The 25,695-nt window shown below is 34.9% G+C and overlaps 1 protein-coding gene across 1 annotated transcript in view; it reads left to right on the top strand.

Moving 5' to 3' along the window:
* The window catches only part of BBS9 (Bardet-Biedl syndrome 9), a 281,935-nt gene that overhangs the window by 140,063 nt on the left and 116,177 nt on the right, over positions 1 to 25,695 (top strand). Inside the window, exon 22 of the mRNA XM_058833781.1 lies at positions 1,767 to 1,989. Within this exon, the coding sequence (XP_058689764.1) occupies positions 1,767 to 1,989 (223 nt within the window). The remainder of the gene's footprint in view (positions 1 to 1,766; positions 1,990 to 25,695) is intronic.

Below are 25,695 nucleotides of genomic sequence, written 5' to 3' on the forward strand. Positions count from 1 at the left end.
TTTGGACAAGCATGAAATGCATATGACTGTGTGGTCTCACTGGTATACTTGAGCATTTGTAAGCATCTGCCCTGGATCTGTTCCTAGGAATTTAACAAGATCACGAAGGTGGCCTTTGATTCTATGTGTTAAAAGAAGTGTCCTTCACAAAAGCCATTATATATTTAATTGAAGAGATCTATAAACCTTATTTGCTCAGTGGGCTGTGTCAGGGTTGACACCATTATTCTTTCAAATGTTACTATTACTGAGTCAAATTTGCATAGGTAGGTAATTTTGCTGTTCGGCTGAGCATTTTCAATCAAGTAGAATACATCACGAGAAAGTGCTTGAAAACTAGAAGATTCTGGGTTTGTGTTAACTGGGTACCTGAATTTTCTTTTCTGAGTACTTGCCTCATAAAGAGCAGTCTTGGCGTTACTTTCTGTTAGTTTATCAGCAAGTAGAGCTGGGTTATTCCAGATTGTCATGTCAAAACTTCTGAAGTCACTAAAGAATTGCCAAAAGTCCCAGCCCATCAGAAACATTGAGAGAGCAAATATTGATACTACAGCGATGAAATACACTTTCCTGTTCATGTAGGCAGCACATACATAGAACTTGTTTACAGGTGGCTGAATACTAAGAGATGTTGTCAGTAGTGAAGTTAGCAGACCACAAAGCCCTTTATGTCAGTTTCTAACTCTATGCAAGCTCTGTGAGATTGTCATGAAAAGGCATGAGAAAGCTTTGTGACTGACTCAAAGTTCATTAATTATAGATGCTGTGGATTAATCACATAGGCTCATCACAGAGTGTAATTTAAGACTCCATCTTAAGATCAAGAGTAGTCAATCTGCATGTCATACTGCAAAAATGAGATAGATGTCGTATATTAGATTTTATGCATTAACCTAATAACCTTGTCACAAATAGTAGGACTTTTCCTATCCAGGATTCTTACTTAAAGGAATGCCTTTGATTTGTTTGTGTCACTGAAAACCACAGTACAGATTACAGACTCAAAGCTAACTTTTAAATGTGCTATTCAAGGTGCTTAGTGAAAAGAAACATACTTGCTTTTACTGAGTATAATTTGTTTGCTTTAACTGGAAGTGATTAGTAAGCTGCTCTTTTCATAAATATTTACAGCTTGGCACTATGCTGAAATCAAAGTCCCTGTTCATCACAACACTGACACACCTCAGCTCATAACTTAAGGTTAATTGATTTGATAAATGGGTACTGAATATCTGTAGGTTTCTGTTGGAGTCATGATGTTCTCTGCTACTGGCATATTATGAGAATCTTTGTGATTCCAAGGATTGTATAATTGGATGCATATTTCTTCCCCTGGCCTTGACGTATCATCATCATAATATTATATACTACATATTATGCTTTTATTTACATCTGGATTCTGTTCTTAATTTTAAAATGTCACAATCAGGAGCTTCTAGTTTTCATTATTTTTATTTTCAGCATCTAGTTTGTCATTATTAATGCAATGACAGAATTTAACTGTTCTATCACATACTGTTCATACATTGTTATTATTGAAATTAGTTTTCTCGGTCGACCTCAATACTGGAACAAGTTGGTTTTTTCAACTTTTGCTTGTACAAGTTGAAGTTGGGTGTTCATGACACTCATTAACCCCAAAACTGTATTTTATGTATCAGTATAGTTTGAAAATTTTCATTCCACGATTTGTTGCCTTGTTTTTAATATGCTATATCATATTGCAGTTCACCTAATTTTATTTAATTTCCTTTTCCCTAATGCAGGGTTGGGAAGAAACTGTGGATGCTGCAGTCTCTTACTTGTTAAGAACTTGTTTGTCAAAGAGCTCCAAGGAGCAGGCCCTGACTCTCAGCAGCCAGTTGTCCATGCCCAAAGATACCAGCAAACTGAAGAAGAATATCACCCTCTTCTGTGATAGATTGGCCAAAGGTGGTCGCCTTTCATTAAGTACAGACTCGGCCACTCAGCATGCATCTGTCATGCCAGGTAAGACATGAATTTAATGAATGTTCAGAATCCAAAATATTTATTTGCATATTAAAACTAAAAATTTTGGACATTTTATTTTCTTGGCAGTTTGTTTTTCATTGATTGTGACAACCAAGCACTGTTTGTGTTGCTGATAAGTAGAATTACTTAGGTAATAAGATAATTTCAAATCTGGAGTTTTTTTCTGATTTTATTCAACACTTACTGTTGCTCTTACACAATTTGCACAGTAATGCAGCAAATGAAACACAGATGGTCATTGTTATGCTGAAAATTCTTATCACTTATTTCTTTACACTTTTCAGTTGGATGCGTGCATGTGTATGTTTCTAATATGATGGATAAAGTAGTGAAAAGTTCTCCTTAATAAAGAAATTAATATATTTGTATTAGTGGCTTTATGGCATATCCATATCATAAATCATGAAGTAGTGATAACACTAAATAAAAAAAAAATCTACAACTTTAGAAAGTACTAGTTGACTGGGTGATATCACACGGAAAGCATTGCATTGAAGATGAAACTAATTTAAGTATGTGTTGAATAATATTTCCCATATAGAATAAGAATGTGAGCAAGATTTCACAGTGCACAATGATTTACATGAATATCATGGAATTACTATTTTTAAAGGAAATTTTATTCATGTCCTTTTCTATATTCCTACTTTTTAGTTATGGTGGGAGCAAAGTTACACTTTTTCTGTGGAGTCTGAAGTTTAGCATCTTTGTGCTGTTGCAAGACATTTTCTTCCTGCCATTTTCCTCCAGAGAGATAGATAGATAGCTAGGCAGACTCTTAGTAAACGTCAGATACTCCTGGTGACTTGGAAACAGGTGTTTTTTCCCCATCTTTCTGCTCCAAATTGGCTGTTCATCCAGCTTTATACTCTCCTGTGTCACTATGGTCTTTGACCTCAATACCTTCCTTCTCCTGCAGCAGTCTTCACATCTGTAAGGAAACGTTTGTATTTTATATATACATCATGCCAAAAACTGGGAGTTTATTTTGTTGGCTTCATGGATATTGTTTTTGTAAAGATTGGAGTTGTGTTAGGGCAGTATCTAAATTATCAGTCTTTTGCTTTCTTATATTATGAAGAATAATTAAATTCTTGTTTAATATAATATGAATTGTCTGTATAATGTTCCAGCAACTCAAAAGTCCTTGTTATGTACAGCCCTCTTTTTCTTGGGCCACTATAAATGATCTGGTAAAACAGCTGCAGACTATGCAGTGGTAGAAATTCTACAAACATATATTAATTTACTTTAGTGTTACACTGCTGCCATACGTGGAACCTGACTCATAATCATGTGAAGTAAGGAAGTGAGGCAGAGTAAGTGTCATATTGGCTTTACAAATTTCTGTTAGTATTTCTTTGCAAACCTAAAATATGTGAAGGTCATTTCATTTGTTGAACTTTGATTATATAATCATTGTTTTTCCTTCTAAGAATTTTAAAAAGGTGTGAATAGCTGCAGTTCAACTTTTTCCACCTAAGCTAATAAAGTGAATTGATTTAATAAGGAAATTCACTTCTTCCTATTCAGTTGACTAGTGTTAATGAGTTCAGGGAACTATGCAATTAATTATGATTCTGTTAGGAAAAGAGTAAAATTTTTAAATATTGCAAACAAATTAGAAGAAATATTACTCCTGATAGACTTTGCATTTACTCATTAACTGTTGAAAGAATACAATTTTTGAAAGAGGTTAAAACTAAAAAATGTTATCTTAATTAATGAGAAGTTCATTAGAGAGAAATACTTCTGTCAAATGCTCAGAATAGCATAGTATTTAAGTAGCTACCCTCCAGCAGGATGTCCTGTGTGATTTGAAACTCTGTGTTTGTCTTTGAATGGACTGAGAAAACTTGGAACTCTTTTTGAGAGTAAAGGTTTTAATGACACTTTAAAAACATGTTTGTCTTGTCATCTGTTCAGGTTTTCTCTGGCCAGTCTCTACCATGGGAATTAATGTGGCCTTTTAGAAGCAGATCTACAGGTGGAAGGAGATGAGGCTAACAACAAGACTTGTATCATCTCTGTATTTCAAAACTAGCTCTGTGCCTGTACTGGTTCCTCACTAGCAGTTGGAGTGCTCTAGGTACATTCCTGGAATTCATCTGCCTGGTTGGATTTTCCTAAAATAAATTAATTCCTATGCTCAAGACCACTCCTCAGTGTGAAAACAGTGTCATTTGTGGCAAAAATAAAAAAATTTGACTTGCTGTTGAGTCCAGCTAAAAGCACCTGTTCTGTCTACACATGGAAGAAGTTGAGAATGATGCCTTATAAAGGAAAACCAGTATAAAAAATAACTGTGCTGTTGAGTCAAGAAGTCTTCGATAATGCCTAGAAAACAGAGGAGCACCTTTTCCCAGCCCTTAAAGGAGAGCTGGAATAGGTAGAAGAGAACAAGGTAGAACCATAGGTGGAGAGGGAGACTGAGAATTGTATTTGTTAAATACTAGATGGTAATTTAGGGGAAAGTTCTTCAGGGTGTTTAAGCGCCAAGCCAAAGATGGTCCAATAATTATTCAGTAGGGTAACCAGCATTAGCTTGAGGATTTTGTTCAGTGCCACTTTTTCTTAAGCTCATTCTTTTTTTTTAATGATGAAAACCCCTTTTTCCATAGCAACCAACTTTTAAAAAAATCTTTTAAATTGCCTAGGACCCTCCTAGTATTGCAGCACTGTAACAGTAGGCTCAATTTCTAGAAGTTTTATTTAATATGTTCAAGATGGTGTACCCTGAAATCTAGAGAAATTGCCTGCAGCCACATTGAAAAGCTGATGATTATCTTGAATTGTGCAACTCTTTGAAAGATGCCTTCAAAAGTAGTAGTCAGTATTTGTAGTTAATCCAAGAGTATATGTTAGAGGTAGACCATGGTCTCTCCTGGGTCTGATTTTGTTCACTATTTTCTTTAATAGCTTCAGTGATGGAATATGGGCATGACTCTTAAAACTGTGGTTTTGCAACAAGCTTGAAGTAGTTTGAGGCATATTGGGAGAGCAATAATGCTGATCTTGATAAATTAGAGGAAGGATCTAAAGTTATTAAGATGGTTTTCAGTTGAGACAAGCGCCAAGGACTCTAGCAAGTAAGAATCTGACAAACTAAAATTTGCGAAATAATTCCATAAGCACTGTTGTCACAGGATAGGCTCATGGGGTTATATTGGACCATCAACTGAATAAAAGACAGCAATATGTTTTCACTAAAGGTGAATTCCAACTTGGGGTTGTAGTCATATGACTTTTAATGAGGAGATATGATTATTTCTTTCTATTCTTCATGAGTAGGATTCACAGGGGAACACAATTTAAAAAAAAAAACTAGACAAATTGAGTAGAGTTCAGTTTTGTTTCTTCTGAGGGAAAAATAGAAATTTCAGGGGGGACATGATAGCTTTCCAGTATGTAGGATGTTCTTATATGGATGATTAGAATTTAATCATAATCATTGGCTAAATATGATTATAACTGTAAACCACATCAGGCTATATCATGTACTGTGTTGCCTTTGGCAATGCATAAATAGCTGGATGAGAGGAACGGTGAGGGGTTAAGGGAGTAGTGCCAACCCAAAGTGTGGGTCAGTGCCAGGGAAGTGCTTGGAAAGGTGCTGTAGACCACCCACATTGTCATGTATTGAGTTTAATGGGTGTGAGAATTTATAGCATAAATCCTGATGACCTGCAGTGAGTTAATTCTGTAGCTTTTAATGGTCTCTTATAATATCTGTGTGTTGTGGAGGATTGCTTTTAAAACCTTGATGAGTATTAAGTGTGTGTGTTCGAAGACTTGTTTAGATGTCAGTCTGATTGGAGCTCTGTTTACAATATTGCTTCACCCATCTTTTGGGAAGCTAGGTTACTCTTCGACTAGAATGCAATTCTGCTTTTCCTATAATAGTTCCTGATGTGATGTGCAAATATCGTTTCAAGGCTTTGTTCAAGCAAGGATTTTTAAATTTAAATAAGGACTTTATTTTTCTTTAGATATCCTTTTTCTTCTGCCTTTTTATTTTTTAACTTGACTTCAGTATTTTTTATCTCTTGCGTTCATTAGGAGATCATTGTACTGTGCTTTAACATGATTTACTCACATAGTTGAATATAACTGGAGCAGTAGAGAAAATATTATTTAATATTATTTGACTGGAAAGTCAATTACTGATCTCCAGCACTGAAATCTGTGGAATGCCAAAGACTCTCATCTTCCCAGATGGCTGAATCCTTAGAACTGAAATTATAAGGAAAAGAATGAATATTTTGCATCCAGGAAATAGGACTTACAAGTAGTTTTGTGTAATATTTGAAAGTCATAGCATAAGTTAGAGCTAGAAGGCAAGATGACTGCTCATCTAGTTTTCCCTTTTGCATTGCAATGGGGTTAAGGGATTCAGAACATCAGTGACAAAGCTTATCTGAACTCTTAAACACCATGAACAATATCTTGATAGCTGTTACAGTAGTTTAGTGTCCTTCTTGAAGATTTTTCTAATGTTTGATATACATTGTTTTTCCTGAAAATCTGAGTGTTTTATTGTGAGTATTGAAAGTGGAGCTGGCAATTAATGATGTTCTTTAATTATTTAAAACTTTGGAATGTTTTTAGTACATTCCTCCAGTAACTTTTCTTTTATGAGACAAAATGCTAGCGTTCTTTTTATGAATGATTTTCAATCTTACTCTTTGTTTTCTGAAATGGAATACATTTCTTTTAGTCTGAGCAGGAAGTATATTGTACTATACTCTGCCCTATCTCAATTTCAAGACCCTTTTCTACAAATTTGTTGCCTAACCAGATGTTTCCCATTCTGTATTTATATAGAATCAGCAAGGTAGTATTTACTTGACTACATATTTTGTTTTCATTGTTTTTTAATTTATCAAGTTGGTTATAATTTTACTTTGCACAATAACGTTTCTACCATTTAGATTATGAGTGGCTAAATGCAAACTTTAAGGGCAATGTTCTTTACCACATTAAGTAGATATGTGCACCTAGAATCTATATTCATCTTTTAGAAGAAAATTTTTTCTAAGGTTTCTTTTCCTTGCATGAGCTTATAAAAGCCTATTTTCAAAATCCTGTGGTGGTTGGTATATGTGAGTGCATACTGCCCCTTTGAAAGCTGTTTTCTTCACTGGAAAACTGGGATGAAACAGAATGTGTCATATTCCTTAAGGAGCTCTCTGTTTACATGCTATTAAACTTGGGAAGAATGTTAATACTAATTGGAAAAACATGTGGATTTGAGATCCTGGGAGAGTAATATTAATTTATATATGAGAATTAGACATAAATATTGCTCCAAGTTCTTAGTACACTGACTGTATCTGAAGAAAGACTAGTTATAGTTTGATCTAAAGAAATAGGATTTTTGGAGTTGCAAATTCCTCTCTTACACCCTTGATTATGAAGGTCATTATAGGTCTCCATAGGTCATTAGCAGAAGGGAGCATGCAATATAAATAAAATATTCTCCAACTTTCATAGACTTAAATTCAGAATATCTTGAAAAATGTAGTGGCTTCCATTTGTACTCACACAAGTTCCAGTCTGTGTTTGTAATATTATATTGGTAGCAATTACTTCTTTTTTTTTTTACCTGGAGAAGTTAAGAGTCATGTAGTTTGAATTTCAAGTAGCCGGAAGAAGGCACAGATACAGAAGTTGGCCCTGAGCCACAGACAAGACTTTTGAACCACCAGCAGATAATTATAAAAATCATGTGAGACTCACAGAGCATGGTTTGAGATCTTTTCCTGTAACTTAAGTATTGTGAGCTTGAGGCTGTGATGCATTGTCAGTTTTGTGTAGCCCCTCATGGTGGTGCAAAGAAGTGTATAAAAATATGGGTTGTTTCTTGCAGATGTGATACAAGTCCAGTGTTGTTTATTTCTGCAGAAGACTATAGTCCATAATGAAGTGTGAGTCTCATTTAAGATATTTTCCATATATTTTCTGTAGGGATAAAATATTGAACTACTTTTTTGTTTTTCCTTTAGTAACCCTTAAAATAATGTTTTTAGTTTTTTTTTTCTTATTTTAGTTTCAATATATTGGGTATTCGTAAAGCTTTTTAGGACTGCTTATGAAATCTATGTAAGGAGGAGTATTCACAAAGATTGTTGAAAGTACTTGAATGGATTTTGTAGACCTGAGCACTGTTCAGCACTGACTGGTGAAACTGGTGGTCATTGACCAAATTAGATTGAGGATTTTACTATCTTTATCATAGTAGCCCTCAGCTGCTTCCACTATTCCCTACCTGCTTCTATTCAAGTAGCATTTACAAAAGTGTCTAAAGTGCATTGGTATCTTTGTATCAAGTATCTTTGAATTCAGGAAATCTAAACCTTAATAATAGTGCTTATTTATCATTGCAAATCACTTTGCTGAGGATTATTTTTCATCGATGTACCTGGAGGTTTTTACTGTCCAAAGCACTGTGTCAGTTCATTCCTACAGATTTCTTGGCACAGACCCTTAAATATGAAATTGACATTAAGTGACTTTAACTGTTGCAAGGCAAACTCTAACTCATCTTTTCTAACTTCCTTAAAATCATACAGGTTGGTCAATTAAATAAGTTTTTGGATTTCCCTGGGAAGTGAGTTGTTTACTATCAGTGAAAAAGTATTGTTTTAATGTATAATATAAAACAGAACTCCTCATTTAAATAGAAACACAGTAAGTTTTTTCTTACATTTGCTGGCTAAATTTATTTAATACATGTATTTGAAATATAGCTATGTATCACTGAAGTATTGCATTCTTTATTCTTCATTTACTTACCTTCTCAAAACTTGTATTTACCTGTTTTGAAAGTTAATGTGTGTTTGCAGGTTGAAAACTTGTGTACTGCTTGTATTGAAACCAAAACAGATCTATCATCACTGTAAAAGTCTTTTTGAAATTCCCATATTTTTCATACTGCCTTAAGGCAAACATACATTTGGTAAAATATGTACTTTGTCTTCTCCTTTTAGTTCTTCCATCTAGTAAGGCTACCAGTATGGCTCTGTTTCCCCCCACCTCCCCACCCCCCCGGTTTTCCTCAATTGTTTTCTGTATTTCTCCTCTCTACATTTGGCTTCACTGGTTTCCTTCTCCATCCTGTACCCTTTGATGTCCATGCAACTCCATGCACAGTTCCTTCACTGTGATAGATGGAGAAAGTAACCCCATCGCTTGCCACCCAAGGGAGTAAATGAGTCCGACAGAGAGAGGTAGCAACAAAAGGGTAAGAAGACCTTTTCCTGGTCAGCTGTCAATCTGGGGCCCCCAAAGCAGTAACTGCAGGGAAAATCCTGTGGTACCAGTCTGGATCTATCAGGCAAGGAGATTTTTACAAGGTTTGACTAAGGCGTAACAGAGACTAAATCCATAAACAGTGCAATCATTGTGTACTTCTGTGTCCAATTTGCGCAGCTCTGCATGGCTGAGCTGTTGTGCCAGTTTAAACATAACTTTCTTCTCTCTGTCTAATTGCGATGATAATCACATAAGAATAAGAGCAAAGAAGTTGCTCGGACTCTTACAGCCCTTAGCATTGTCATGTGCTCCTGTTAAATTGTGTTGGGTGAGCTAACAATGAGACATCATGTAGTATATAATGGAACATGATACAATGCTGCAGCTTTAATTTGACTTCTATTTCTTTGTATTGAAATTATTTTTTTCAGAAATTTATCAGCTGTTCCTGATGGACAGCTCTACCTTAATATAAAAGCCTAGAAATAAGTGAATAGTTACATATCAAACACTTCAAACTAATTATTTGGGCTCTATTCTTGAGACTGAAATATATCCCTTATCCCATAAAGCTGATTTAGTGAAAAGGAAGGGGAGTAGCAAGTCATTAGGGAGAATTTTGGGAGAGCTTACAGCAACAAGTTTTTGTGGTTCCTTAAGAAAAGCTTAAGAACAATTTAGTGGAGCCAGAAACTTGATTGCTTGGCTCTCTGATGTGGATCTTTACTCTTTGTAATTTCTTTCCATTGTAACTTCCTTAGCTCTTTAAAACTTTTATTTCTATTGTTTTAATAACTTTAGTAATTTATGTGGAAAGGAAAATGGCACTATGCAGAAGTGCATAGGTACTGTAATGCCTATATATAAGCAGAGTTCAAATATGCCTATCTTGTGTTGTAGCTCCTATGTACACTTCTTCTTAGGTTTTATTTTTAAAAGACAGATTACAGATTAATAGATTGTGGTCTGCCTACAACGCATTGCAGCCTGTTCTTACATAATTTGGCTTGGTTCAGGTGAGCACACTGAAAACTGGAAATCTGAATATCAGACATGGGAAGAAAGCAGAGAACAATGTCTGAGGTGGTCTTTAATTTTAATTCACTTGGTCAACTTTCATCTCTCTGCAGGTCTCAAATGATATTTCTCCAAGTGGTTAATTTTCAGGAATTGTATAAATAATGGTAAAACACTGGAATTTTTTTTTTTTAATTGGAATGAAAGCACTGATAGAAAATATATGCTTTTTTTTTTTTTTTTTTTCCTCACAGGGCATTCCAAGTTCCAGTGTTGTGATTAGGGGGAAAATAAGATGGAAGAGTAACCAGACACATTTTTTTGTAGGGTTGTGAAAAGTTTTTTAGTATGTTGTTTAGAACATCTCCCCTCCTCAATTGATATTACAGCTGGCAAAAACCACAGGGGAAAGGAGTACAAAGGTTAAGAAGGCTAAAGCAATAACATTTTTTAAAAAATGAATAATTTAAAGAGGAAAATGTCATGCATAATGAATAAAAAAGAAATCCCTCTTGAGATTTGGGATTCATTCATTTGTGGTACTATGAAATTTAGTTGGCAGCATTGCAATTCCAACTTGCCTCAACTAAGTACAGTTCGGATCAACACATTAGTGCCTTGGTGTGCACGATTCTATTGCTGGCTCTTTGCGTTGAATTCCATTAAATTTTAATATGTCCTACTTAGGTACAAGTGGTCACAAATGATTCATAATGTTGAGGTAAGCTTTTGGTGAAAATAATTGTTAGATGAAAAAAAATTCCCCTAATGATCCTGTTTGTCAATGGACTTTTTTTTCTATGTTGTTTGAAACATTTAGAGACCACAAGCAATAATAAATTTCCAAAATCTGCATTAATAAGTATTGTTCAAAACTATGGAAAAAGTATCGCTAATGGAGAAACTATACAGTCTCTGACCTTCCATTTGAGAAGACTCAATTCCATTGAGAAGACTCAATAGTAGCAGGTAAAAAAAGTAACACTAAAACCTGGATAGTTATTTTAAGAGACTGCAAAAATCATGCAATTTAAAAAAAAATAAAGCCAAACTTTAATAATATAGTATAATTATTTTATTTAATGTATGATATTAACAAAGATTCAGTCTTGCATATTTAGCTAATCTTTGGATTTCCATTTACCAGGTTTCTTGGTTCCTCTAAGTTTTTTTTTCCCTGTGATATTTGAAGAACAGCCTATGAGAACAGCTTATATGATGAAGTGCCCTGGTATTTATACATGATCTGTAGGCATTTGAAAACCATAATTAGCTCTGCAGTTTGCATGACATTACTTTTCCAATCCCTATCTGGACAAGACCACCAAAATATTACAGGGATTATCTACCTTTCTTAAGTTCATCCATGGCAAATTATCCATCCACAAATAGTTATAAGCAGAGAGATGATACAGATGAAGAAGATATGTCAATTATAATGACTTACTCAGTTTCTTCTGACTGGGAGCAGCATCCTTCAGTTGGTAGAGACGCAACTGTTTACACATCAGGAGATGTATCTGTTTTTTCAGGTACCACAATCCATTTATTTGGCATTTGCTATTCTTTTCTGGCACGTTTAGGTTGAGTAAACCTGATTCTCTTATGCTGCCATAAATTAGGTGCACCTTAGTTGAATTTGCTAGTGTTACATTATTATAAACTGTCCTAAACAAGTGTGGCCAGAATGAGATAGTTGTTTACATAATTATTATTTTTATCACTGAATTGGTCTTACAGCTTTTGAAGGTCTGTTTAGTCTTCAGTTAAAAAAAATTAACTGAATGTTTGGTCTTCAGTAAAAAAAAATAATTAAAAGCACACTTGAACAATAAAAGTATTCATGTTATTTTTTTCTTAATATTCAGGTCTTTTTAAAATGAAGGTGTTTGTATATGTAGGATTGATTTCATCATTTCTATTATGTAGGCAGTATAAGTAACATGTACAAGTCTATGGAACTCTGTAGTGAATTAAGAGTGTAAAACTATATGTACATCACTAACACCATTTATAGTGTATTTGCTCTTCCACATTACCATAAAGGAGTCCAATAAATCTAAACCTAGTGAAAATTTCATATTTTGTACATGCAGAACTGATTTTTCAATTACTTCAGACTTTTTCAGAGCCTAATCCAAATCCTGATGAAATCTGTGGGAGTTTTTCCATAGACTTCAGTAAGCTTTGGCTCAGACCCTCACTTTTCAATTTTTCAAACAGATTTGCCAGAAATCTGCAGAGAGCCAGGCACTTGGAAAGATTTTACTTGCAAAGTACAGCTGGTTTTGAGTTGCATACAGGAAAGTTCCCAGTGCTTTTTTGAAACAACAACAACAAAAAAAGTAGTTTTAAAGGTCTTTTAACTTTAGGTGAAAGAGTGGCTTTAACATTTGAAGCTGAAATTGCCTTGGGTCTTAGTCTAAGCATGACAAACTCTGTACTAGAAGATTTTTAAAATGCATAACTATATGATAACAAAGCTTTAAACTGCAATTTTAATGTAGCTTTAGCTGAATTTTCTTGGGTTATGAGTTTCAGAGAGCCAGGGAGGGAGGTAGATGTGATTGGACATGCTGGGTTTTAGAGAGCATGAGACGCAGCCAGTGCCTCAGCAAGCATCACTCATACCCTTGCCTATCAGCCTAAGATTAAAATAGTGCCATTTTAAGGTAGCATTTTGGGTTGTGGATGACAGTCAGTGAGGTGTAGAATCTCTCTCAATTTCCCTTTTATTTTTTGTCTTTTTGAGTGATCACCTCTAGCATAGATTGGATGCAGATCTGGCTGCAGTAATGTTCCTAAGTATCTATGTTGTGAATTGCACCTCTATGGCCTTGATGTATTTTTCTTAGGGAGAAAAAAGGCAACATCTTCCTGAATCTGAGTGCCTGACATTGTTACAATGCTGTGTTTCATCAGTATTAAACTTGCAGACTTTTTTTTCCCTGGATTCTTAAAGAATGAGAGCATGTTTATGACTGTTCCACTTTTTTGTGAGCAGTCAGCTGTTAAGTCTACTCATAAGCCTGGTATCAGTCCTTTAGCTAATATTCACATGGTAAGTGAAGGCCCATAAATTCATGTTTCCCTTGCCCCTCTGTTTATTCAGGCTTGCCCCTCCCTAAAACTTTGATTTGGTATCTGAGCTGGAAAATGTCATCAAATCAAACATATGAGGTGCTTTGTGATTCTGGCAGATTTAAATTTTTTAAAAAAATAGTTATTTTTTTCCTAATTGTGTCCTGGGTGAAACACAAAGACTGATAATAACAGGGCGTGCAAAAGCAAAGAGTTCATAAACTTGAATCCTTAAGGTTTTGTTTTGATTCAGTTACACTTTGAGGTGAAGATTTAACTCATCCTCTACTAATTAGAATATTGCTAAGGAACTAATAAAAAAGGAATGTGTAGTTAGCTATGTAATGCTGAGTACTTTTTTTAGGTTTGTCAAAACCTTCAGCAAACTGGTAAAAACTGCAGGCTTGATGAGTTTCATGTGATTATCATGGTAGGCTGCGTATCTGGTGGGTATTTGCTGCGTGTTATAAGTGCAAATACCACAGCAGGGTGCATTACCACTAGCTCTCTGTCTTTTGATGAAAGATGTACTTTATTAATTCTGACCCTAACCAAAGCTTGACTTATTCTACTTTAAGAAAACTAGTTAACTGTAAATTAGAGATATCACCAAAAAGGGTATTACTTCAAAGTTGGGAAATGATTAGGGGGATGTTCCACTATTTTAATTGAGTTTCAATTTTAATGACTTACTGTCCTCTATATAACAATAAACAGCTGTGCCACACTCTGTGTTTCAAAGAACATTTACTCAGCCTTTAAATTTACCATTAGAGATCAAAGAGATCTTTGGATGTATATGGATGATGAAGGATGCCTCAATTCAAATGAATGGGTGAACAGAAATAGTGCAACTAGAAGTAATAAATATCATGGAAAACCCTTTTAATGTAAGTTATATGGTGCTGAACTATATTAAATTTTACAGCTGCACTGAGAAATCTTTCGTAATTATCTTAAAACTGTATCAGAGTATTGATAAGCATGTGTTTCTCCTAGCACTTTTTTCAAAGAAACTTTTCAGTCAAAACTGAAGATTTTTAAAATTAAAAAAAAATAGCTGGTGACATTCTTGAAACCAGTTTAAAAATAAATGGATGCTTGAATTACATATAGGGATTGTGGAGGACATTTCAGGATAAAATCTTTCAGAGTGATCAGACTTTCCAATCTTAAAATCTATTTCAGTAGATATGAATTAGTTGGGTTTTATTTTCTCTAAAATGGAGAAGCTTTCTTGTAACCACAGTAGTCATTAGGGGCATTAGGTTGCTGTTCAGAGTTGCTTAAATGAAGTTATGAACTGACATTATAATTTGATTCAGGTCGTTAATAAAGCATGGGACAATGCGACAGGAGTTACACAGGAGATTAAAGTCAGTGCAATAAATTATGTTAGAAATCCTGGGTCTGGTTACATTTTACCAGAAAGTTGTTGAGATGGAGGAGATTCTGTGGAGTAATGTAAAATACACTCCAGCCAGATATGATGAAGTAGTTAAAGGTGTTAAGATTTAGCAAAGGTCGTATTCCGTGTTACAGACAGGATTTTCTTATACTCTTGTGATTAAAAGTCCTTCTGAAAGTAAGACAAGTTCTTCTGATGCCTTTGGCAGTAAACAACTGCCATGTTTCCCTAAAAAGGAACTGTATTGGCAGAATTCATACTTTGCAATAATTTCCCAGTCTGAGGAGAAAAAATGAAGTAGTTGTGCTTGGTTACTTCACTTAATTAGATATCAAGGGAAAAATGCTTGTTGTACAATTTTACAACAGATTTCTCAAATATATCCAAATAAAAGATACTGGTGTCTATGTAAAAAAGAGCCTTGGTTTTGGTTATTTTTGCAGCACACTAAAATCAGTTTTCTTCTAGCTTAGTGTGAAATTGATTCTCATGTGGATATGTTGATTCTCTCTGTCTATTGAATCCCATATACATGACATAATTTTTGTTAGTGTAGTTACAGTGTATATTGTAAAACCTGTGAAGAAATAGAAGAAGTGTTGAGTTATACTACTCACAGTTAATTTACTCTGAATTTGGGTCCATGGTATGTAGAAGATATTCCTTCCAGTGTGTACTTTGTGATTCACTGTAAAATAGGAAGCTTTTTTTTTAACTCAACTTCCCCAAACCAAGAAAATACTTCATTTGTTGTGTCCAATCATTCTTATTTAATGCACGTATGCAACTTCAGCAGGCATGTCCATCAGTGGTTGGAAATATGTGTTAAGAGAGTAATAATAATTCATTAGCAGACCTGCGGTAAGGTTATGCTAAGGAGAGCTTTGTTATGTCTGGCACATTTGCTAATATGAAGGAAAGATCTTTGTTTAGGTTGCTGCTTATCATGTTATATTTTTGTCAGCTGAAGAATTTACCGTAGTAGAAAGAAACAGGAATAGTTACAGAGGTATATACAATTAAGACTCACCATGGTAGGCTGCTTTAAGAAATTCTTGGCAGGTGCAGCAGTCTGGTCCTTCTGAACAGTGAAATAATTGCTTGATCAACAAGATAAGGATGAAATTCTGGCCCTATTGAAGTCACTGGGAGTTTTGCCATTGAATTAATTTAGGCAGGATTTCTCCTGTTTACTCGACAGTTCTCTGTTACTGTTCTACTAACATCCATGTAGTGGTTGATAACCTGACTTAGCAGAATGCATGAGAGCGAACCCTGAAGTAGACTTCTTTTAAAAGAAGTACCTTCAGAGACTGAATTCACATCAGGTGGGTCTTTTTTCAGTGTTTGGACAAAATGAATGTACAGGAAGTGTTTTTTATCTTAGTGCAGGTTTGGTGTTAGTAGAAAGGAAAACGCAACTGTTAAATTCTGTTCTGGGAAGAAAAAACCTAGAGGACTGCAGAAATCTCATTTTTCCTTGTAACTTTGATGCTATGATGGCAGTGCTATACTCTGTGACCAGTACAGAGGGAAAAGTTTAAAAAAAATATGAAAATTGCATTGATTTATTTCTATTAATTCTGACTGAATTCCTACCAAATAGGAAACACTCAGCATGCAGTATTAATAGCTGTCCCAACCCCTTTGCAAAGACTGACTTGAGTAAATCCCACAAATTTGTTGAAATCTTCAAAGGAGAAGATGGTAAGGATCAATTGGGGAAGAGAAGAAACAGAAAGAATCTGAAAGTACTTACTACTTTCATTTATAATTATACGTTGCATTTGTTGTAAATCAAATATGAATAATCTAATGATACGTTATCAATTATACAACAGCCTGTAACAGAGAGGGCTTTTTGTGTAATTGGTACTTAACAAATTCAGCCATTTAGCTGGAACACAAAAGCCCCCACAAGTGTTAGAGAGTTCATAGAATAAAATGGACAGTTTGCTTTAAGTAGCATTTCGTGTTAGAGAAAATGCAGATGCTGCTGCAAGATGTAATGTATTTCCATAATCAGTGATAGATAACAAGAATTGTTTAACAATCCATATCGTATGTGTGCACTTAAGCCATGGGCAGATCAATAAAAAAGCATTAAGACTGGTGCCAGCTGCAGATACTGTACCTTCAGGCTATTTGACTACATAATAGAAAATGGAGCTGGATTTCAGTAACTCTATTTAGGTAAATCATTACCTAGACAATGTCTTTTCCAATTTCTCTTTGAGTTCTGGATCATTTGGAAAGGGAAAATCTATATTTAGCCAGTGGAGTTTCCTTTTTAGCGTTTCACAGACATATCTTTTTCTATTTATGAACAAAGTAATTTTAATGTAAATTGTGGTGTTAAAATTAATTAGTATAATCTTTCTCAAGCCTTTGAAAACCTCTAATTTGTTGTCATATACTCAGAAAGTTGAGGGATGTGTTGCATTCTATATACTGGTCTGATTTCAAAAATTTTCAACTACTGGCTTGTAGTTGAATTTTATATTCAACTGCTTGTTGAATATAAAATCATGATCAAAACTTGAAGCTTCAGAAATGAGCAGGGTTAAAATGCATTTTAAACATATTCAGAGGGGACATTGAATCTTCAGTGTGAAGTCTTACACTCTTAACACAGGCTAACATTGCTCTGCTTCACTTGGTGTTGTAGACATGACCAAATTAAAGCAAAGCGGTAGAGAACACTTTTTTACCAATGAAATGTACTCTTGGCCTTTGTTTATTTTGTGTTTGAGGTCATTAAGCATATTTTATGGAGGGGAGCCAAGACAACCCAGCCTGTTTCAGTAATCTTGAGAGAAGATTACTTGAAGAGAATCATAATGCCACAGTAAGCTTGGCTATACAACAAATCTTTATATGAACACAGACTTTTAATGGAAGGAAATTAAGAAGCATGATGTTTACATAGTGGGATTTCTTATTTTTTGGTGGTGGTTTGTGGGGTTTTTGATGGGTTTCATTTTTCATAGAAATTGTCCCACATGAGGTTACTGTTTTTAATGAAGGAGTTCAGATCTTAGCAAGGTCTGGAGGAATTTTGGTACTGTTGGAATAAAAGTTGATGTCAAGTCCAGAAAACCCCCAACCCATCAGACAGAATGATATAATTGTTTTTTTCATATTGAATACTTCTTCTGTCTAATGACATGAAAAGGACAATATTTGATAATAGTGTTTGGAGTAAATTTGACTCTAAAATATTTTTAATAACTTCAGATATCCCACAATTGTGGGCACTAAGAAATTGCTCATGCTGTTAATGAACTGCCAAAAGAAGTTATCACATATTTTGGGTGTGAAGTCAACAAGCTACAGCGATGATCTTTGGATGCCATATTTTTTGGTGGTCTTTGGTTTGCCACTCAGATACAGGTATTTGGACTAGTTATTTTTTTTCAAGTTATGTACAAGTAGAGAAAATACAGCTAGTAAGTCAGTGCAGTGGCAAGATAGTTTAAAAAAAGAACAGGTGGAGTGTAAAAAGAACCAGTAAAGGAAAAGTTACACTGCTGAAGTATAGGAGAAGCAGCAGGGCATGGTGTTAGTTTAATCTAATGTTAGTAGCTTCATAAAGTCCACCAAATAATTTAAAACATATCAAAGTTTGCAGAATCATCCTAGCTTTGTTTAAGAATTGCTTTAAACAATAAAAAACAATTTTAAATAATATTTGACTTTCCAGACCAAGTGGTGTTTATATCCTAGAAAAAGGGATACTAGTATGTTCTTTTGGTTAGTTCTGTAAGAGGGTATATTGAGTATTGCTTGACTGGGTTTTGATAGCAGAGGGCTGCAGGGGTGGCTTCTCTGAGATGATGCCAGAAGCTTTCCCCATGTCCAACAGGGTCAATGCCAGCCAGCTCCAGGGTAGACCCAACGCTGACCAAAACCCAGCCCCATCAGGGATGGTGGCAGCACCTCTGGGATAGTGTATTTAGGAAGGGGGAAAAAAGTCTGTTAAACTGCAGCTGGAGAGAGGAATGAGAATGTGTGAGAAAAACAGCTCTGCAGATGCCAAGGTCAGTGGAGAAGGAGGTGATGTTGGTACTCCAGGTAGAGGAGCAGAGATTCCGCTGCAGCCTGTGGTGAACACCATGGTGAGGCAGACTGTCCCCCTGCAGCATATGAAAGTAGATGGTGGAGCAGATTATCCACCGGGATGTGGATGTGCCCAAAGGGGCCTGGGACCCCATGGAGAGCCTGGCTTGGAGCAGGCTCCTGGCAGGACCTCTAAACTTGTTTCCTCTCTTTTTTTCTTGATCAGTGTGATTGGGCAAAGCAAGCCACAAGATCTCTCCAATTTTGTGTTATTTGTCCAATACTTTTAGTTGTACTTGGAATAACATATTTCATAATTTAGTCTTTATCTTGCTTTGTATACTTTCCTTGAAGATGAGGTAGATATTTCTAAATTATGTTTTATTTAAAATAAGGATTACAAAATGTATATTGAAATTGAAAGAGACTTTCTCTAGCATGTACTGATGTAAAAACAAAGAAAAATGTGATTTGGAGGGGAAGTAGGGGCTCCACTTTGCATACAGTCTTCACTTTGTACTTCAGCAGATTTCAGGGTATCCGATCACATTTAGAAATATAGTGTATTTTAAAAATGTGTAGGCCCTTGTCCTGGTCAAACTACAAGATGATCCTTAAAAACTAGAGAATTAAATAAGCATAAGGCATAAAAGTAGCAGACTGAGAACATCACTTGCTCTGTCAATTTATTTATTATCTTAGACAGTAGTAGCAATGTCAGGTTTTAAATAAAATGACACAGAACAGTTAATCCTGTGCTTTCTCATATAAAAAGCCACTTTATTTCAGACATAGCATTTTTATTGAAAAAGCATACCTTGCTTTTAAAAAAACCCAACCAAACAAAAAAAAAACAGAACCCCACAAAACCCCCCAAAAACAACAAAAATAAAAACAACAACAAAAACCCCAATCAAAACAGAAAAAACACCTGAATTTGAGCAGAATTCTCCATAACTATTAATTTTATTTTAATGGATGTAATTCATTTCATGACAGTCAAATTGAATCTCTTCCCCCTCTCTGAAAAGTTCCATGTCAGGATTTCCCCCAGTTATTAGAGATTTTTGGAAGCATGGTTTTTCAGATCTTCAGATAACTTGTTTGATCACAAGATACTTTGCAATTTTGTAAAGTCATTTCTATTTAAGGTTTATCATGTGAAGCGCATAAATCTCCTGGCTACTTCTTAAAATGTTTGCAGGAGACATGACACAAAATGTTTTTATATGCAAAATTGTTTATCCCTCAGTTGTATCATTTTCATAACATTTGAATGGTAGAGACTTCAGTAAAATTACGTGATTTACACAGGTATAGGTGTGCTACTAGTGCAGTTTGTAGAGTAAAATTTTCTGAATATCAAGTTCTGTAAACAAAGGAAAAAGTTCTATCTATAGGATAAGATGTAATTTTAAACTATTATATACAGTTTTGTGCTCATTTCCTCCAAATAAACTAAATTAATTGAATGGTATTATGATACTTAGTGGAGCCAAAGTTTCCTTTACTTGATTTCTTTTAAAGTCAATCCCAAAGACTTTAATGCTGTAGAAGGTTGAGCTAACACAAGATAATACTTGTATTTATTTGGTCAGTGGAGTATACAGTGAATGAAGTATTAAATGCTAGTGAAAATAAAGTAAATATAAGTAATATATGTTTCCTTTGGCAGTGTTGGAGCAAAGATAGGTTAATATAATTAGATTGATTCTTAGCTCCCAATGAATGAATAAAAATCATAGTTGACAATTCTGTTAAAACAACGTTTCTAATGACTAAACAATACAACGTTATTTACATACATTATGTTCTACATACTATGGACAAATCTAATATTTAGGTACAGCTGAGAAAGTAGAAATTTCCAATACATGAAAATAATGTTACCTTTGATATAATTTACAGAGAAGCAAGAATTTTCAGCAAATTTTCATAACTGCTTTTCAGTTGTGGAAGGGAACTTCAATGTTATTAAAAATGAGAATTCTTTTTTTTCGTTATGAATGCTTTGATTTTCTAAAGTCTTAGTGCCAAAAGGATCTATATGCAGTTTGTCTAATAAATCCACTGGAGAGATGTTGGTTTATTTCAACAACATTAAAAGAGGGTGTTTATTCATGTTTATTTATCATGGTGTGTATCCATGTTTATTTCATCACTAGATAGATAAATAAACAGATAAATAGAGAATAGTAATTTATTTATGTTCTAGGAATTGGATACCTATTCACAATTAGATAAAAGGTAATTGGATAATTTCAGAATGCTAATAGATAAATCTGTATCTGTTTTGACCTCTATTCCATTTATTTTCTATTTGGAGGTGATGGAAGGGAAGGAAGAAAAGAAACCCCTTGTTCAGAAACTCCATCCCTGTGTTAGAATAAAGTAATTTACCTCCATGGTTTTTGTTCTGGGGTGATTCAATGCCCTTGCTCTCTTGGTAGTCAGAAATGTAATTTCTAGTAAAAATTAATTTGTGAACAATTCCTCCTTGTTCTAATAGTGTCTTCTATTTTTCCAGACACTAAGGGTTTCTGGCCTAATTGCATTATTGATAAAGATCAGTCTGCTCTGTTTTTAGTGGTCTTAACTCAGCAAGACTGGTCATCTGTTCAAGTGTCAATAAGGTATGTGGTTCCTGTATGATCTTGGTAATTTTCAGCTGAAGTTTTCCAGGTTTATTTAACCTGTCATGAACATGGTAACAGGAATTGAGCTCAGTGTTCCAGATGTCTTGCCAGTGTCTTGTTCAGTAGTGTTACTCCTTTCTTGTTCCTTACATTAAATGTTTTCAGGTGGATTTCAAAATTTTACTGGTCATCACACTGGGACCTTTTCCTTCTGTCAGCCTTTGATTATTTCTGTGGGTTTTGTATCTTCTTTCATTTTCATAATACCATCATTTCTCACTCATAATATTAAACCAACTGCAATCACTATTGAAATAAGATATTTCTGTTTTGTTGCTAAAATTTGACATTTTGTGTACTGACCTACTTTACAGTAGTTTTCCAAAGTGACCAGTTCTGTACACTTCTCTTTCAGTAGCCCATCACAATAGTGCTAGGAAGTATTACTCTACCAATTTCATTTTGTTTTCCTGAGCAACATTAATTCTTCAGTACCTACATTTTAATCCCAGTTACTAGTCCACTGTCTTCTGTTATCCACAGCATATCTGAGATTACATCTGATGTACGTTTTGTTCCTCTATTCTCTGGCCCAGAATCATGCATTAGCATACGTCCCAATAGCTTTTTCTTTGATTTCATTCAGTTTGTCATCTGGATTCGGCATAGGTTCCTCATCAACTGTTTCTGTCTTCCTACTGTTTTATCAAACACCCAAAATCCCCAGCATAACAAGGCCTCATGCAGCAAATTGCATTGTCTTTTATTTTTTGTTCATAGCTAAAATAAAAATCCCATTTTCACTAACCTGCATTTTTTAGCTTCTTCCTGTTAAGTGTTTTGCTTAGGCCAATATACTGTAAACTCCCTGAAGATAAATAGTTTTTCCCCTGAATCAGTCAAAGACTGCTCACTTTGACAGTCTTTGCACTATGATTGTGTGATGGAACAGTTCTGTAACTCATGGGTTGCAGTACTGCGAACTAGGCCACAAACATTTTAGTCTCTTCAGCTTCTGGGTGCAGGGAATTAGGTCTTGCTCTTCCTTCATTAGTAGATCCAAAATTTGCGTGTGTATGCACATACATACAAATATATAGTGTCTGTATGTGTGTCTTCATAACTGAGTCTTCAACTGGAAGAAAGTTTCATGTATGTGCTCTAGGAAATACAAGTGTTTTAAATGGGTATAGGAGCTCTAAATTTTGCTCTAAATTTTTTAGAATGGTGGATACCAGGTGGGTTTGTTATTGAGACTATAAAAGTCAGTTTTAGTCTGTTTACTTTCACTGTATGCTGAAGAACTGTTAGAGACTACATAAAAACAGTATTGTGAAAGTTTTTTTGACAAGCATGCTCCAGAGATCCCATCTGCTCCAAACACTGTCTTTGAGATGCTCTCTATTGTACTGGCAGATAGAAACCAGAACTGACATTGCCAATTAATTTAAATATGCTTTTAGAAAAAATTATCAGGAAAGTGTTTATCAAAAGGAGCATTACCTTTTTGGTGAAGTTTTTGATGTAAATTAGTATAGAAGTCTAAAGGTCTAGTAGCCTCCTATACAACTGTATATTACCAAAACAATGCAGTGCAGGCTCTACAAATTAAAGTCTTGCTAAAAAAAACATATTTTGTGTAAAGTTATTTATGTATTTCATATGTGCATATATCCAAATACATATATATGTATATTTATGCACACCAAATGAGTTTATCTGTATAAACCAAAACAAAAGCCATGCATATTCTTCTTGCTTCCCAGAAGGGTAGCATGAAATTAGTTTGTTACTGAATGGACAATGTTGTCCTGAGAATAGATTGATGACAGTATATTCGGTGACTTCTGCTACTGCTGTATTTAAGCATTTTGAAAGAAAACCATGTCTAAGTTATGATAAACAAAAGGTATACTTAGGGATATACTGAATATGGGGAAGAGAATGTGAGACCAGGTCAACAAAAACCACCAGGTGTTTTGTGAGGCAGTGCACTCTGAAAAAATAGTGATTTTTATGATTATGTTGTTTGTCAAGTGTTGATATTCACCTTAAAAAATTCCTTTGTAAGCTGATTTTTCTTTTCTGTTATGCTAAAGCCGATGGAAATGCTCCAAGCTCTAGAAAATGCAGTAAGTTGCCTCTCCCAGCACATATCAGAACACAAAGCATGTTTTTCAGCCAGTCTGTGCTCATCAAATGAATAGGTGGTCAGATGGGACAGTTTATTTTTGTGGCTGAAGAGCAACTGCCATCGTTCATCCTTTGTTCAGAGTGTATAACAAGTGCCTTTGGCAGATATTGGGTGGCATTTATACAGTTCACTGTTTCTGCATTCTCAGTCCCGAGTTAGAAAGGGTACTACTGAATGCTGATCTCGTGTTCTTGGCCGAATGTCCAATAATGTGTCTTTAATGAAAACAGCTGTTGGATCTGCTCTTAGCAATGTGTTTCCCAATGCCATTCATATGACTTGCATACCACATGCACTGAACCTCATCCTGGAAGAATGGCCAAGACTATTTGACAGTTTAAACACCACAGTTGCTCCCATAAAGAGGTTCTGCTGCCAAAGTACCCTGAACTTTGTAAGTCAAGGTTTTATGAACTCAGGCATGTTCAAAATATTTGAATGGGCTACAAGCTCAAACAGAAGCCACACAATTGGTGTGAATTATCTTTGCTTAGCTCTCCGTGCAAATAGTGACAACACATTAAAGGAAAAAAAGCTATTGAATTTAAGAACTGGAAGTTTTGTTAAGAATCATTTCAGTAAAATATGAATAAATCAGAACAACAGTCTAGTATGTCTCTGTGTGCTTCCACTGAAAATATGTTTTGATGATTTTCTATGACCTTGTACTGCATATTCTGTTGGTATAATCTTTTCCCCTAATTTACTATTCTACTGGAATGTAATACAGAAATATTTTCCATTATTTTGTCGAATTTGGTTGTGTCAAGGCAGAGAGAAAACAAGGGAATTGTGTGGCTGCAGGATTGCAGCCACTGTTAGACTTAAGTGATATGTTCTGAAATCTATAACTGATTATTTAGTGACTCTACATTCTGCAAGTGAATATCCAAACTAAACCTGGACTCTTTGCTATTGTGAATTGTAACGGTATTTGTTACCAGACACCCATTTAGGAGGAAAAAATAAACAAGCAAACCCACCTTTTCTCTGCTTTCCTCACCCCTCTCCCTGCCTTCCTTTCTGTCTTAGTCCCCCCACCCCCTCTTTCTCCCTTCATATTTCTCTCCCTCATTTTTCCCCTTCCTCATAAGTCTTCTCCCTCTGTCTCCTCAAACTCTGCAATGGAAATTTGTTTGCGTTCCTGGAATGTTGTCTATTCAAATGATAGCCTCTAATCCAGGGCTGGTATGTGAATAAATGTTCCATGGATCTCATAGTTCACTCAAATATGTATTGTTTTCTTCTATAGATTGTGTTGTTTTATCTTCTGTTTAAACAGCAGCAATAGGAGTACTTATCTTCAGAACCTGCATGCAGTGTTTATTTCAACAGGAAGGCTACTTTTTGATGGGCAGATCCTAATAAAATTTGCAGGACTTGAATAAATGTAGCTAGCAGAATCAGTACAAGTAATTGATAAACACTTTTAGAGAGAATGACCTCTAAAGCATTAGACTGCATTTTTGGTGAACACTTTCCTAAAATTGTCAGCAGAACAGAAAACTCAAGTGAACATGGTTTTGGGTATAGCTTTTGGAAATGTCTATGAAATAATTTTACTCTTTAGATTATCTCCATTTTATAATGGTATACATATGGATGCAAACCCTGCTATTTACAGAGCTTCCTGCTCACATTTTGACTATCATGCTGCCAAAGACTGCTCAGGAAGCTGTTTTTTCTTCTTTCTGTGGACTCTTGTAATAGTTAATTTCAGAGGAAAATGGAAACTTTATGCATAGTTTAGGTTGTGATTGAGTGGAAGAGAAAAAGGAAACTCAAATACTCCTTACCTCAAAGTGACTTTTCATTTTTTCTGATGTATACCACTTTTGTTTTCCTGTTTTTCAACTTTTAAAACCATATTAAAATGCATAAAAACATGGTGATAGGAACCTGTAGGAAAACTGTCAGTACTTAATTTTTGTTCAATATGTGTTATATGTTTATGTTTCCTTTGGGTGTGGGTATCTTTTTCCAACTTAAGAACCAAAAGTTTTACAAAAACAGATGTAGTGAAAATAAGCAAG

This window comes from Poecile atricapillus, chromosome 2 (genome assembly GCF_030490865.1).
Source record: "Poecile atricapillus isolate bPoeAtr1 chromosome 2, bPoeAtr1.hap1, whole genome shotgun sequence".
Taxonomy (NCBI): domain Eukaryota; kingdom Metazoa; phylum Chordata; class Aves; order Passeriformes; family Paridae; genus Poecile; species Poecile atricapillus.